The sequence below is a fragment of the Nannospalax galili genome, unplaced genomic scaffold (assembly GCF_000622305.1).
Source record: "Nannospalax galili isolate Female #2095 unplaced genomic scaffold, S.galili_v1.0 scaffold542, whole genome shotgun sequence".
Taxonomy (NCBI): Eukaryota; Metazoa; Chordata; class Mammalia; order Rodentia; family Spalacidae; genus Nannospalax; species Nannospalax galili.
Window position 1 is genome coordinate 1,584,036 of NW_008349083.1, and position 14,913 is coordinate 1,598,948.

The following is a 14,913-nucleotide window of genomic DNA, read 5'->3' on the forward strand; positions in this document are numbered from 1 at the left end:
TTGTATCTGCTGCCTATATCACCATCTTTCATTTAAAACTTGTTCCTTGTCTGGGGGTATTTTAGGGATTCTAAATGTTAATATTCCTAGACTGAATCTCAAAAATATTTAATGTGATTTTCTATTCAATATAATGTGATTATTCCTAGGTTCTAAGAGTTGATTATTAACAGTATTCTATTACTTTCACTAGTTCATTTTTGTAATCTAAGCCATGATAACAATCACTGTGTTTCTATAAAAAGGAGAAACATCTTTGTAACATCAACAAGAGAGGGAAATTGTTTCTGTTTGTTGATTGCTTTCAAATTGGTTCTGGCAGAGAACTATGAATAAGTTAAAGACAAGAAACAGCATTTTTTTATTTTCTTTGCAATAAAATTTTGACTTTTCTCACTAAACCTCTTAGTATTTTGTTGGGTTACCTCTTATGCAATTATTGTGTCTCTTATTTGTGTCCATGGCCAAAATGTGATTTTCAGAGGTGAAGTATGCAATTTCCTATACAATTTTTATGTAGGACATTACATTTGGTTATTCCATTGTTATTAGGCTTTCAAATATTTTATAAAATATTAGAGTTTTGAGTCGGTAAGAAATAATTAGTTAATGATATTTGGACTATTTAAAAACAAATTTCAAGCATAAATGTCTAGTGACAGAGAATTGTTGTCCTTCATTTGAAACAAAATATTTATTTACATTTTAAAATCTTTACAGAAACCCAAAGAGGACTCATAACAACAACATAAAGCAATCTCGAAATCTGAGTGCCTCTCACATTGTGCTAGAAACTTATTCATCATTTATTTGAGGTCGTAAATATATGCGCACCACAAGTTGAATTGGGGTAGTGGTGGCAGTAGTTGAATAATATATGGAGTATAGTTATCTTCACTGAGGTACTAAGTGGCCATCACCTGATTTTGATGTATTATGTTTGCTTTTTGACCAACCATCGTGTTATTTATGGTAGAATCTAATTTGACATCACTAGTCACTAGAAATTAATTCTTTGAGGACACTGGTGGAAAAGTAAAGTTCCTCTCATGCTGACATCTTTTTCGTACTAGCCTGAGGTACTCTTGGTTCTAGACCAGTCACCCAGGGGAACGCGGTAGAGATGAACCCCATTTTACTTGCACTTAGCCCTGAGAATGTGGCCTGCCACACAGGCCAATACCATGTCCTAAAAATGGTGACATTCACATCAGTGATAAAAGGAGACTACAGCTAGCACTGATGTCAGAAACATTTTGGCACCAGGGTGTCATAAATGCTGGCCCACTGGGGCACAAATAGCAGAAATAGATCCTGAAGAATTCCTATTATGCCTGCCCACACCTTCTGCTCTCTGGATTGTGGGAGGCTGATGTGGAAGCTCTAGGGTGAAAGAGGAAGTTGGGCTTCACAGAGAGACTGGAAGTCATGGCTGTTTGCCAAACGTTACAGATTCAGTTAAATAATTTAAAGAGCTTTGTAGCTCAGCTAGATTGTAGGAATTGGAGCCAGCCCAGGGCTAACTGCAGACTTCTCCAGGACAGTGGCTCTTAGTGTGGCCTATGGCTACCTGTGGGTTCTCTATCTACATCCTTTAAGGAGATCCACAACATCCTCAATTTTCTCCATATGCTTACAACACAGTAAATACAGCAACAGATTGATTGCTGAAGCAGATATACACATCTGATCATCTTTCACGGGGCAGGACATTAAAGTAGCTCATGAACATGTAAAACAGTATCCCCATTCTAAAAAGCAGAATCACTTTTACTCTGTAAAATATATTATTTTTGTCATAAAATTCTACTGCTTTCATTACCGTATGGTTTTATTTTTCTTTTTATTAACAAATGAACCAATAAAAAGTAAAAGAGACTTTAGAGTATAAAGCAATCCAGAGACAAAAGAGCTTGACTCTAGTGCTTAAGAAGTGAAGAATATAAGTCAGGAAAGCAGAAGGGAGCGTGTTTGTGGGTGGTAGAACAGGAAGCAGGGGACAGGAGGGAGGGATAAGGATAGCAGGAGACAGGGACCAATAAGAACAAAGCATACAGACCCTGATGCATGAAAATCCCATAAAGAAACCCATAACTTTGTATGCTAACTTAAAAATTATTAGTCATTTAATAACCCAGCATGCCTTCAGTCACAGCACTCAGGAGGTAGAGGCAGGTGAATCTCTGTGAGATTGAGGCCAGGCTGGTCTACATAGTGAGTTCCAGGGAGATCCTCTTTCAAAAAGACCAAAAAAAAATTAGTAATAATTTAAAAAGAATTGCAGATCAGCAGAGAAGGACTGAGTAGCTCCAATCTCTTAACTGGTCTACTAGGAGTTCTAGGCATCTTGTGCAAGATTAGATAATAACTTTAAAACGCCCCCCTGTGTTTTTTCATTTATGCAAAAACATGGCCAATTGCATGCATTTACATTTGAAAATCTTGCTAATATGCATCAATTTATGTATGCAAAATTCCCAGGATTAGAGATTTTATAGAGAAAAGCATTTTACCAAAGTGTGTTAATTAACTATCAAATGCTACCCCAAAGAAAAATGCTTTAAATAAGAAAGTTTTAATTAGCCTATCAACTTCTATGTTAGAATGCTTCTAAAATGTTTGCAAGATTACTCAGAAATCTTTTCACATTGTGTGTTTCCTTAACTTTCAAGAGTGAGGAAAAATAAGCATAATTTTTTGTTCCATTGTTACCAGGCATTTAGGTCCTTACTGGTTACCTTAATTTCCCTTAATCCCAAAAGAAATTAGGAAATGGAAATCTGCACAGAAAGGGGATTCAGGTTTGTTAATAGGTTGTTTAAAATGGGGGTGGGTCTAATTTCCAGTGTCTCCCCCTCTTTGCCTATAGCCTTCCTACAATATCATCCAGAACACCAAGGCACAGAGGAGACAAAATACATACATTTAGCTGTGAGTTTAAATTATTTATTGTTTATTTCCATTTTATTTGTATGAGTGTTTTATCTGCATGTGTTAAGTGCATCCATGTGTGTCATGTCCACAGAAGCCAGAAGAGGCTGTCGGATCCCCTGGAACTGGAGTTATGGATGGTTGTTAACTGCTATATAGGTGCTGGGAATCAAACCCGGGTCCTCTGCAAGAGCAGCCAGTACAATTAACTACTGAGCCATCTCGCCAGCCTCTTAGCTGTCAATTTAAATGGTCTTTTCCTAGACTTTAAGTAGACTGGACCCCAGATCACCTCCTTTGTTTATATTCTCCATTACAGATACAGGATTTGGATTTGTTGTTTTCGTTCATTTTTGTTGCTGCTGTTTCTTAATCTTTTTCCAAGTTCATGTCCTAGGAAAATGGATATGCAGTCTATCATTGTGTGTGCGTGTGTGTGTGTGTGTGCGTGTGTGTGTGTGTATGTGTCTGTCTGTGTCTGTGTCTGTGTGTGTGTGGTGTGTGTATATGTGCATATGGGTGTTTTCATGTGTGGGCACATGTGTGTGTATGTGCATGTGGAGGCCAGATGTTGAATTCAGGTGTCTTCCTTAATCACTTTCTGCTTTTATTTGCTGAGGCAGGATCTCACAGTGAACCAGGAACTCACTGAATCTGCTAGTCTGGCTAGTCTAGATCCCCTTCTTCTGCCTCTGTCTCCAGCACTAGGGTTTGTCCCCAGGCCGCCACATCCACTGTCTTATATGTGCATTATTCGAACTCTGGTCCTCATGCTAATGTGGCAAGTTTTTATCCATTGAGCTATCTCCCCAGCCCCAGGCATTCCACCTTAAATATTTTCTGTTTATAGTATATTGTGTAAAATAGAGCAAGGGAAGGCAGACGGCAGGAGATGCACTCAATGTTTAATATATACCTCCATGAAAATGTTCTTAGGAAACACAATATGTATAATTAATATACACAATGAAAATTTTAAAAATAATCTGAATTCATGAAAGGGAAATGAGTCTGAAGGGTTTTGTGGGAGGTTGGATTTAAGATTTCCCAATTTCTGGGTCTGGAAGAGTGCTTTCCTAGGTCTGTTCCCTCTGACAGGTATACAGCAGAAGTCTTTGTGTGCTTCCTTTTCAGACCGGGTTCAAGACTGACCTCCTACACTAATTTTGTAATCTGATGGCCAAAGTGAAGGGCTCTTGTGTATCTTTAGAATATTTCCTTCCTTCCAAGTGAGCATGGGCCACAGTCACAATACTCCCCTCTCTTTTGTCCTTCCTTAATCATGAGGGATTAAGAGTAATATGCAGGACTTGATGAGAAAATTCCTTATGCCTGAAAGAAATGCCATAATCAAGAATATCAGGATGAGGGCTAGAGCAGTGGTTCAGCAGTTAAGAACACCAACAGCTCTTGCAGGGGGCCAGGGTTTGATTCGTAACACCCCACATGGCGACTAACAACTGTCTGTAACTCCAGGTCCAGGATATCCAACACCCTCTTCTGGACTCTGCAGGGTTTACACCACATGGCTGCACTTACATACATGAAGGCGAAACACTCATACACATAAAATAACAATAAAAAGCAAATAAATTTTTTAAGAAAGAATATCAAGATGAGTTAAAGATACAGGGTTAGTCAGGGTCAGATAGTCAGGAATAAGAACTTTCCTCTCCAGTCTTTTGTTTTTTGTTCATTTAGGAGGCACTGTCACAACTGACAATAATTTTGCTTCTGGATTTGAAGAAGTCTTATCATATAGCTCAAGCTGACCTCAGACTCATGAGCCTCCTACTTTACCCTCCTAAGTACTAAGAATACAGGTGGTAGCATTCTGAAGCAGACTCATCTAAGTTTGACTTTTATTGGTAGAACAATGATGGAAAGGTCCACCATTGAGTTATAGACTATAAAAACAGACAAGGAAAATTAAACATCTAAAAGGATCTCCTTAGAAATTTGGGGCATTTTTGATGGCAAATCAAACTGTCAACTTGATAGGCTCTAGAACCACCTAAGAGGTAAGCCTCCTGGCATAAATGTGAGGTAGTTTCTAGATTGTATCAAGTGAGGTAGAAAGACCCACCCCAAATGAGGACCACACCATTCCTCAATCTGAATTCAAGGACAAATAGGAGAAAGTGTGCTAAACACAAGCATTCATCTCTCTTTGTGTCTCAACTGTGGGTGCCATGTGACTACATGCCTCACACTCCTGCCACCATGTCTTTCCCTTCATGACAGACTGCAAATTCAGCCATGAGCTACAATAAACCCTTCTTCCCTTAAGTTGCTTCTGTCTGGATATTTTGTTGATCAACAACAAAAGTAACTAATGCATCATGCAGCAGACAAGAAAGTTCCATTTTTTAGCCTTGAATTTGGACATAGGAAGAAGCCAGCCAATCTTCTTCCCTCAGAATCTGACCCAGAATCCTGACTTATCAGTGCTTTTTATATATGCAATCTGTGGTCACAGACCTGAAGTACAAAGTACAGGTACTACCCCAGGTGACTAACAGAGGCAGATGCAGTCTTTTATAAATGTCATTGGTTACAAGAGGAAGATCAATCTGAACGTATTAAAATATGACAAAACAATAACAAAAGCACGCGTCTTCAATTATTATGCATAATTGGAATTTATAGGTATATAAAAATTAAATGTGGGGTTAAAAGTTAATAAGGTTATTTGTAAAGCATGCTAAAATACATCAATTTCTCTAGAAAGTTTAAGGCAAGGAAGAATAGAACCAAAATAATAGAATGCTATACACAGTGATCAACTGTTCTCTATTTCGTGTGCATGTATGGTGTGTCCATATGTGTGTGTGTGTGTGTGTGTATGTGTGTACATTATCGTGTGCCGGTGTGCATGCATGTGTGTACCCACATGGAAGCTCAAGGTTAATGTTGAAAATTATTCTCCATTCCTCTTCCACTTTATTCCATGAGGCAGAATCTCTCAGCCAAACCCAGAGATCACCAATATGGATAGTCTCACTACCAAACGTGCTCTAGATATCCCCTAACTCCACTCTGAAGCTAGGATGACTGGCTGGCCTCCATTATGACACGGAATTTTTACTTTGGATCTGGGAATATAAACTCCAGCATAAGTGGAAAAAGAGCTTAATCTCTGAGCCATCTCTCAAGCCTTGAGCCACTGTTTTGGGTATGTCTAAGACATTAACCAAATTTATATGGTCACATCTTCCCAATCAACATACTTGATAGGCCCATCTCTACAGCAAACTTTTATTTTTGTTATCTCTTTTCTTCCAATGGATCGACACAATTTGGAATGTATTGTTATTGGCAATAGATATATTTATTATGGTCTCTAAGTTTTCATAGTTTAGATGAGAAAATCTATAGTACTTAAAAACCAAACATTAAAAACAGTTTATAAGGGTCATCATCATGACCCCACATTGCTCTCACTCTGTCATAACATGTGGTGTACTGAACCAAAAGCCTTAGTTCTAGACAAAGTAGCAGGTGACAACTCTGTTTATTTCATGTTTCTCCATTTGATTTCCAATGATCTGAAGTTCCTAGAAAATAACCTACACTCTTATTAAAGATTTTGCATGGCTGATTGACCGATTAGAGCTTCCCTGTCATTATGGAGAATTGGAATGTTACAAGTCCTGAGTCAAGTTCTCTTGGGCTTCCTTTTCCTCATTTGTTAATTTTATTTTATTTTTATTTCATGTATATGAGTGTTATGTCTGCATGTATGTAAGCGCACCCCTGTCACGCACTGTCCATGAAGGACAGAAATAAGTGTCAGATTCCAAGAACTGAGAGTTACAGATGGTTGTTAGTCAACTTGCCCTTGCTGGGATTCAAACCAGGGTCTTCTACAAGAGTAGTCAGTGCTCTGAACTGCTAAGCCATCTCTCCACCCCCTATCTTGGGTTTTCTTTAGCCTCTTCTGTAGCTGTTTATTGCCTTTGTCTGTCTTTGACCTAGCCTACCTGTAACTGCTAGGTAAAATTCTTTTGGAATGTACAAACAGAGCTTCCCCCAATCCTAAGGCTAAGAATGTCATCAGATAACACCTGAGGCCTATGGCAGAAATTCTCTGCTTTGCTGTAAACTGCCAAGCTCAGGTTCCCATCCATGTATTTCAAAAGCCCCGTCAATCATAACTTTCTTTGTTCTGTTCCTATTAAACCCTCATGAAGCTGTTACCACATTGGTACATGGTAAGTGACGTGACTAGAGTCCTGGGCCATGATCGTGCACATTTGATTCCAGAATAAATGATCTCTGTCCCCTGTGAGATGAGAGTTATTTGGGGGGTTGACACTGAAAACATACTGTAGACCTTCCAACAACCTCCATCTGTGGTGTGAAAGGAATGTCACATTTTCTTGGGAAAGAAACTGAAGTTTGTCATCAGAGCTAAGTTCCTAAATGGAATAATGAGGTGGTAGGTTATGGTCCGTAGTTCAAAGATATCTCTAATCAGCAGGTATTTTATTCCACCAAGTGTGAAGAGCAAGTGAATACTTTTAGACATGGACGTTCTGTATGGGGCAGTCTTAGTGAGTGCTATCATGTGGCAGTTCTGCTGGGGCTATGAGGCTACCTGCTGATATACCGAATTCAATACCCAAGACGTGGGCCATTCCCTCACTTCTTTGAAACACAATGCCAGCTGCCTTTCTAACAAGGAGACTATGAAAATGCTTGCCTTTTTCCATTGATATCTGTTTTTCACATCTTAATATAATGACATACATTATGCAGTACTTGATGGTAAGTATTCAATTTAAGAGGGTTTTTGAAACCTGTATGGAACACTTAAAACAAACAATATCAGAAAATGGAAAATGGTTAAAGGTTTCGCTGAGGAAACCCTCATCTTCACTTCTCTGTTACAAGAGCTCCCTGGGTGTTCAGAGTGTAAATGCCGCATTAAGTGCAGAGCCTCTTAAGTGATAAATAGACAAAGCAAGTACTTTGAGGAGAAATACTTAAGATAACACTCTTCTACTGAAATTATGGCTTTGACACAAAATGTCATTCATTCAATCATTCAAGTCACTCCATTCCATTTCCCAAAGATAGGGGGAAAAAGTTGCATAGAAGCTCAGACACATTTCCTTGCTTGTACTGAAACAAACAAAATCTCAAAGGGATCTATTCCCAGTAGGGCACTGAGTGTATAAGCATGCCTTGATGTCAATTTGTATTAGAAGGGTAAAAGAATGGTTAACTGTGAAAGGCTTTACATTTTTGTCTTTTTTTCTTGTCACGAATAGCAGAACCCCATATCAACTTCTCGTTCTTCTTTCTGCCTAACAACAAAAAAGTCCTCTTTTAAGTTGGCACACACATTAACAAATCATATCAACATTTTTGTGAACATATGGGCAGATGCATGCATATGCTTGTGTCTCAAGACTACTGTGTGTTGTATTATCATGTGAACATGAGATCTTGGGAACAAACAAGAAAGGAAAGGTTCTAACTTAAAATGATGTACCCGAGTGCCAGGTTGACGGGGGGATGGATTTGTAATGACTAATCTTTGTTGTCAACTTGACATACTTGGGAAGAGGGAACCTCTTGAGGAATCTATGGATAATGAAGGCATCAGATTGACTGTGGGCCTGTCTGTGGGACATTTTCTTGACTGTAAATTGATCTAGGAAGGTCCGGCCCACTGTGGGTGATACCATTTCTTTGCAAGTGGACCTGAGCTATATAGAAAGGTAGTTGAGCAAGCCAAGGAAGCAAGCCAAGAAACTGTGTGCTTTCAGGTTCTGCCTCCAGGTTCCTGCTTGCATTCCTGCCCTGGCTTCCCTGGATGATGGACTATAACCTATAAGATGAAAGAAACCCTTTCGTCTCCAAGCTGCTTGTGATCATGGTGTTTATCACAGCAACAGACAGCAAACAATGTGTTGCCCCTGAAGCTGACATCCTCTGCTATAAATATTAGAGAACACAGATCTCTAAAGGGAAGAAGTAAGACCAGCCTCTCCCCCTATTAGCTACAAGATAAATTCATGTTTTCCTTGCTCCTTGTAAGGAAGATGCAGTCTGAATCAATCATGTGATGTGGAAAATCTGTCATTAGTTCCCTTTGTTCTCTGAAGGCTCGCTCTCTCCTCCAGTGTCCCATCCTCAGTCATGTTGTGACTATAGTTATTTTTCTACTCTTCTGCCTTAATTTACCTCTCCTAATTATGCTCCTCTCAGGTTTGTGAAGGGAAAGCTCTCTCTCTCTCTCTCTCTCTCTCTCTCTCTCTCTCTCTAGTCATGTTCCCTCTCTTAGTTATACTCCTCTCTGTTGTGTGTGGAGAGATCTCTCTCTCTCTCTCTCTCTCTCTCTCTCTCTCTCTCTCTCTCTCTCTCCCCCCCATCATACTGCCTCTGGTATGATGCTTTATTTATCCTAAGCTCTCCCACTTTAAGGCCCAGTCACACCGCCCCCCCATTGTCACAAGTCTCTCTGTTCTAACGAAGCTCATTCTGAAAGTATGATTTTGAATCAATTTAGTTTTCCATGATCCATTTCTTTCTGTAACAACATCTAGAGCTCCTATCAGGCTAGTTTCTTAAAACACAGAAGGATTATGATGATTTGAAACTGAGGTTCATTTTATTTCCTTGAGACAGGGTCTCATGTAGCCCAGACTAGTCTCAAACTATTTGTGTAGATAAAAATGATCTTGAATTTCTGATCCTCCTATCTCTATCCCCCAAGTTCTGGGATTATAGGTGTACAACACCATGTTAGTTTAGTTTTTCTAATGAGAAGCTGAGTAGCAAACCCAGAGTTTTCTGCAAGTTTCTATCAACTGAGCTATAGCCCCAGTCCCCTTGATGCTGAATTTAAGTTCCTTATCCCTCCTCACATAACTCCATTACAGATGGATGAAAGAAAAATCACCTGTTCTACCTTTGAAGTCATTTGGCTTTTCCTTGATAACTAATTTTGTGTGTGTGTGTGTGTGTCTGTCTGTCTGTCTGCCTGCCTGTCTGTGTCTGTGTGTACAGGGTTGTATGATCATGTATGAGGAGGCTGGGAGAAGATGACAAATATCCTGCTCTATCAATCTGCAACTTATCCCTTGAGGCACTATTGCTCACTAACCCTAGAGGTCGGTTGGCAGCCAGCAATCCTAGCAATACTCCTGCCTCTACAGCACCTACCCTTCCAGGGTGCTGGGGTTACAGGCATGAGCAGCCGTGCCCAGCTTTTTAGATGGATGCTGGGGATTCAAACTCAGGGCCTCACGGCGGCACAACATGGGTTGCACTTTCCTCCTCTGCGTCATCTCCCCAACTCCAAGACCTTATCTTATTCTAGCTCCAGATGTCTTCTTCACTGCCTTTCTGAGTATTGTCTGCTTCCCATTTTCTGAGCAGAAGTGCGTGGCACTCACCTCTCCTTCTCTGGGCCAGGGCCTTCCATTCTGCGTGTATTTGCTTTGATTTTGTCTCTTCTTTTGTCCTCCATCAGCGAATTTGCACAGTAAAGGCTCACTGGGGGCTGGAAAGATAAAGAAATCAAATCCACATTAGCAAATGCCCATACAAATAAGTAATTATTCCAGTTCGGGTCACAGTGGGGCTTTGTGATGAATGTCTTTTGAAGTAATATCTTGGCTCTGAGGAAATATTTGGCCCTCTTTCCTCTCAACTTTGCTGGCTGCTGTTCTAACTAGAAAAGTCCTGGCAGACCATAAAAGAGTATAATGAATATTGTTGAAAACTGGTTAGAGTAGAATGTGAACTTGCCTTAGAAGAGGCAAGCATCTAGCCCTCCAGTGGAATAAGACATGTTCATCATTGCTACTTGTGTGTGACTATTTCTCCCTCAAGCTCACTAGAGTTTCCTTATGCAAACTGCAGGAGTCGATTTTGAAAAGGTTAGAAACCAGAGCAGCAGGGTGGGGAAGGGAGCTAACACAAGGTTACCCCTTAGAAGTGAGCTTCATTAGGAGAGAGGGGGCCTAGCAGAACAATCAGGGTCATTGTTGAGCCTTCAGAAGGAAGAGCATCAAAGGAGACAGGGCATCATGGTAGGGGTCTAAAACAGAGATGAGGCTTCCCTTTAAACCCTCGAGGGGAGATTCATTAAGAGAGAAAGCTTAAGGTCAAAGAGTTAGGAGTGATAGCCACCATGGACAGCATGACAGGGGATCCAAAGGGGGAGGGAAAGTGCCTTCAGGGAAATAGTCCTGAACAGAGCAGAGATTCTGTCTTTTTTCAGTTTTAAACCATGTGACTTATTTCAAGATAGTCTACATGCCAAGGGCCGATATTGAATAGAGCTATAAAACTTTCTTACAGTTTCTAGGGGAAGGGGTTGCAAGATCATAGTACACCATGGCTTCTTAACTCTCTGTCCTACAGAAGGAGGGCAAAGGGTGAAGTAGGGGTGTAGCTTGATTTATCTAGCAGGTTGATCTGGTCTCTTAGAACGAGCAGTGCCAGACCCAGAAGAGATGGCTAAGAAGTTAAGATCATTGACGGCTCTTGAAGAGAGCCCAGGTTTGGTTCCCTGCATCCACATGGCAGCTAACAGTTGACTCGAGCTCCAGGGTATCTGAAACCCTCTTCTAGCCTCCGCAGACAGTTTGCACATGGGTGCACTGACACACATGCAGGCAAAACATTCATACATACAAAATAAAAATAAATAATAATAATAAATTCCTTATCTATTATCTAACAGAAAGAAATGCTTGAAAACTTTTTTTTAAAGAGGTGGTCATTTTTCTAAATTGAAACCAAATTAGTTTTGTTGCCTCACTAACCCTTTGTAATTTCATGAACGTTAGAAGTGGATATTCCATCCCCGCTTATCCCTTTCAGTTTCCTTATAAACTCTAGTGAGAATTCCAGGAAGGACAAGTATTTAGAATACTCAGTGAACAGGAATGATAAAATACCATTCAAATACACCAGAGCAGCTCCTGGGGAAGACGACTTTAGCCTCTGTCTCTGACCTGTCACTAAATTTTTAAAAATAAATTTTATTATTGAATGTTTAAGAGTTTCATACAGTAAATTTTGATCTGCACCCTATCTGCACCCTCTTATACACTCCCACCAATTTTCATGTACTCTGCCATATATATTAAGGCCTACTGAGTCTCAAACATTCTTCAGTGTGAATCCATCCACTGGAGTTTGATGAACCTATCTAGCATCACATCTCCTTTCCCACTAGTTATCCGTTGTCAGTAGTTTCTCAACTAAGATTGGGGCTGCTTCCCCACTTCCCCACTTTAATGCTGAGATTTTGTCTGGCTTAGGCTTGCATGGGCCTTTTACATGTTGTACAGTTGCTATGAGTTCATATGACTAACTTCCCAGCTGTTGGAAAACTGTTTCTTGGTGGTCATCTATCATCTATGGCTGTTGCAATTTTTCTGCCCTCTCTCTGAAATGACCCCTGAGTCTTGGGTGGCAGAGGTTTGATATAGGTGTCTTTTACAGGGATAAGCACTCTGTAGTCTTTTATTTTCTGCCCTTTGGCCAGTTGTGGCTTTCTGGGTTAATAACCGTCTGTTGGGTGAGCGATTCACTGTGAGAGTTAAAAGATGCACTAATATTCTTTCTTTCTCCTGTTCCACTATGCTCCCTGAGCCTGAGGTATACAGGCCTGCATTGTAGATGTGTCACTGAGGATTGGCACCTCAAATTCTCTGAATTTTCCCATTTGTATAATTTTGATGAGTGGTGAGAGGTATACTTGTCTGCAAATATAAGGCTACTTACGTAGAACACAGTAAGAAGTTATGATCATCTAAGAGTGTGATAAAAGTAGATTTTTCTCTAGGACCTATGACCTTTCCAGCCATATGTATTTGGCTATGTTTACAGTACCATACATAAGTTCCCTCTCATTGAGCAGGCCTTAAGTTCAACTGGACAGCTGTTGATTACCCCCAAGATAAAAATGCTACTACTGTTCCAGTAGAGATTATATACTGGGCTGGTCATTGTTGTGGTTTATACACTTTACATCTGGATGGAATCATTGATTTTTCCTCTCTTAACAGTTTGCATAGCATCTTCTGATACTACAGGAGTTAGTCTTCAGAGGGAAGTCTTCCAGATCAGTTGCAGCTCCATTGTACCAAGTCCAGTGTCCAAAGTTCATTCTGTCTTCAGCAATAAGGCCTTATCTGCATTCTGGGGGACATTCAAGGGCTGTGGCAATAGCCAGTATTATTTATTATGAAGCCTTTGTAAGTACTCTTGTCCTTTGCTCAGCGAATTGATTTACACACCCCCCAAAAAATATGTTTGTTTGACCAAAAAAGAAAACTATAGACTATATTCTTAAGGAACATAGATGCAAAAATTCTCAACAAAATACTTGCAAACCACATAAAGACATACATCAAAAAGATCATTCACAATGATCAAGTAGGCTTTATCCCAGAGATGCAGGGATGGTTCAATACACTCAATAAATGCCATTGATCATATAAATGGACTTGAAGACAAAAACCCCATTGTCATCTCAATAGATGCAGAAAGGCTTCTGACAAAGTTCAGCATGCATTTATGTTCAAAGTCCTAGAGGGAATTGGACTGGAGGGAACATACCTAAACATAATTAAAGCTATATACAACAAACCCACAGCTGATATCATTCTAAATGGAGAAAAACGGGAAGCGTTCCCATTAAAATCAGGAATGAGACAATGATGCCCATTATCTCCACTCCTTTTCAACATAGTGCTTGAAACTCTTGCTAGAGAAATAAGACAGGAGAAGGAAATTAAAGGACTACTAATTGGAAAAGAAGAGGTCAAATTATCCCTTTTTGTAGATGATATGATACATACCTAAGAGATCCTAAAAATTCCATCAGAAAACTCCTAGAACTGATCAACACTTTCAGTATAGTGGCAGGTTATAAAACCATCTACAAAAATAACTAGCCTTTCTATATAGTAATAACAAGCAAATGGAGAAAGAATACAGGGAGATGCTCCAATTCATAATTTCTGCAAAAAAATTAAAATACCTTAGAATAAATCTGATGAAAGACACCAAAGATCTCTACAATGAAAATTTTAAATCATTAAAGAAAGAGATGGTGGAAAACACCAGGAAGTGGAAGTACCTCCCATGCTTATGGATTGGAAGAATTAATATTGTTAAAATGACCATCCTACCAAAGCAATATATAGATTAATGCAATCCCAATCAAAATCCCCATGACATACTTCACAGAATTAGAAAAATGCGTCGTTAAATTCATATGAAGGTAAAAAAGACCCCAGATAGCCAAAGCAACCCTGAGCACAAAGAGCAATGCTGGGGGGATTACTATACTGGGTCTCAAAGTATATTACAGAGCTATAGTCATAAAAACAGCATGGTACTGATGCAAAAACAGACACATAGATCAATGGAACATCATTGAAGAGCCAAACCTGAGTACATGAAATTTCAGCCACCTGATATTTGACAAAGGTGCCAAGAACACACAATGGAGGAAAGACGGCATCTTCAACAAATGGTGCTGGCAAACCTGGATGTCCACCAGTAGAAGAATGAAACTAGATACTTATCTTTCACCTTGCACAAAAGTCAACTCCAAATGGATCAAAGACCTCAGTGTGAAACTGGAAACCCTGAAACCATTAGAAGAAAATATTGGCCGTAACTTACAGGATATAGACAGGTATAGGAAAGGATTTTCTAAATCAGACAGAAGTTGCTCAGGAATTAAGGTCAGCAATCAATAAGTGGGACCTCATTAAACTAAAAAGTTCTGTATAGCAAAAGAAACAATCAAAAAAGTGAAGAGAAAACCCACAGAATGGGAAAAAGAACCTTCACCGGTGACACATTTGACAGAGGTTAAACATCCAGAATATACAAAGCACTCAAAAAACAAAGAATCAAGAAACCAAATGATCCAATTAAAAGATGGGCTAAAGATCTAAACAGAGAGTTCTCAAAGGAAGAAATAAAGATGGCTAAGAA

General features: G+C 39.6%; 1 protein-coding gene across 9 annotated transcripts in view; it reads right to left on the reverse strand.

Annotated features, from left to right (window-relative positions):
- The window catches only part of Rbms3 (RNA binding motif single stranded interacting protein 3), a 982,465-nt gene that overhangs the window by 162,349 nt on the left and 805,203 nt on the right, over positions 1–14,913 (reverse strand). For all 9 annotated transcript variants that reach the window (XM_008846470.3, XM_017801456.2, XM_029570082.1 and 6 more), the window contains exon 7: positions 10,341–10,447. In XM_008846470.3, coding sequence (XP_008844692.2) covers positions 10,341–10,447 — 107 coding nt within the window. The remainder of the gene's footprint in view (positions 1–10,340; positions 10,448–14,913) is intronic.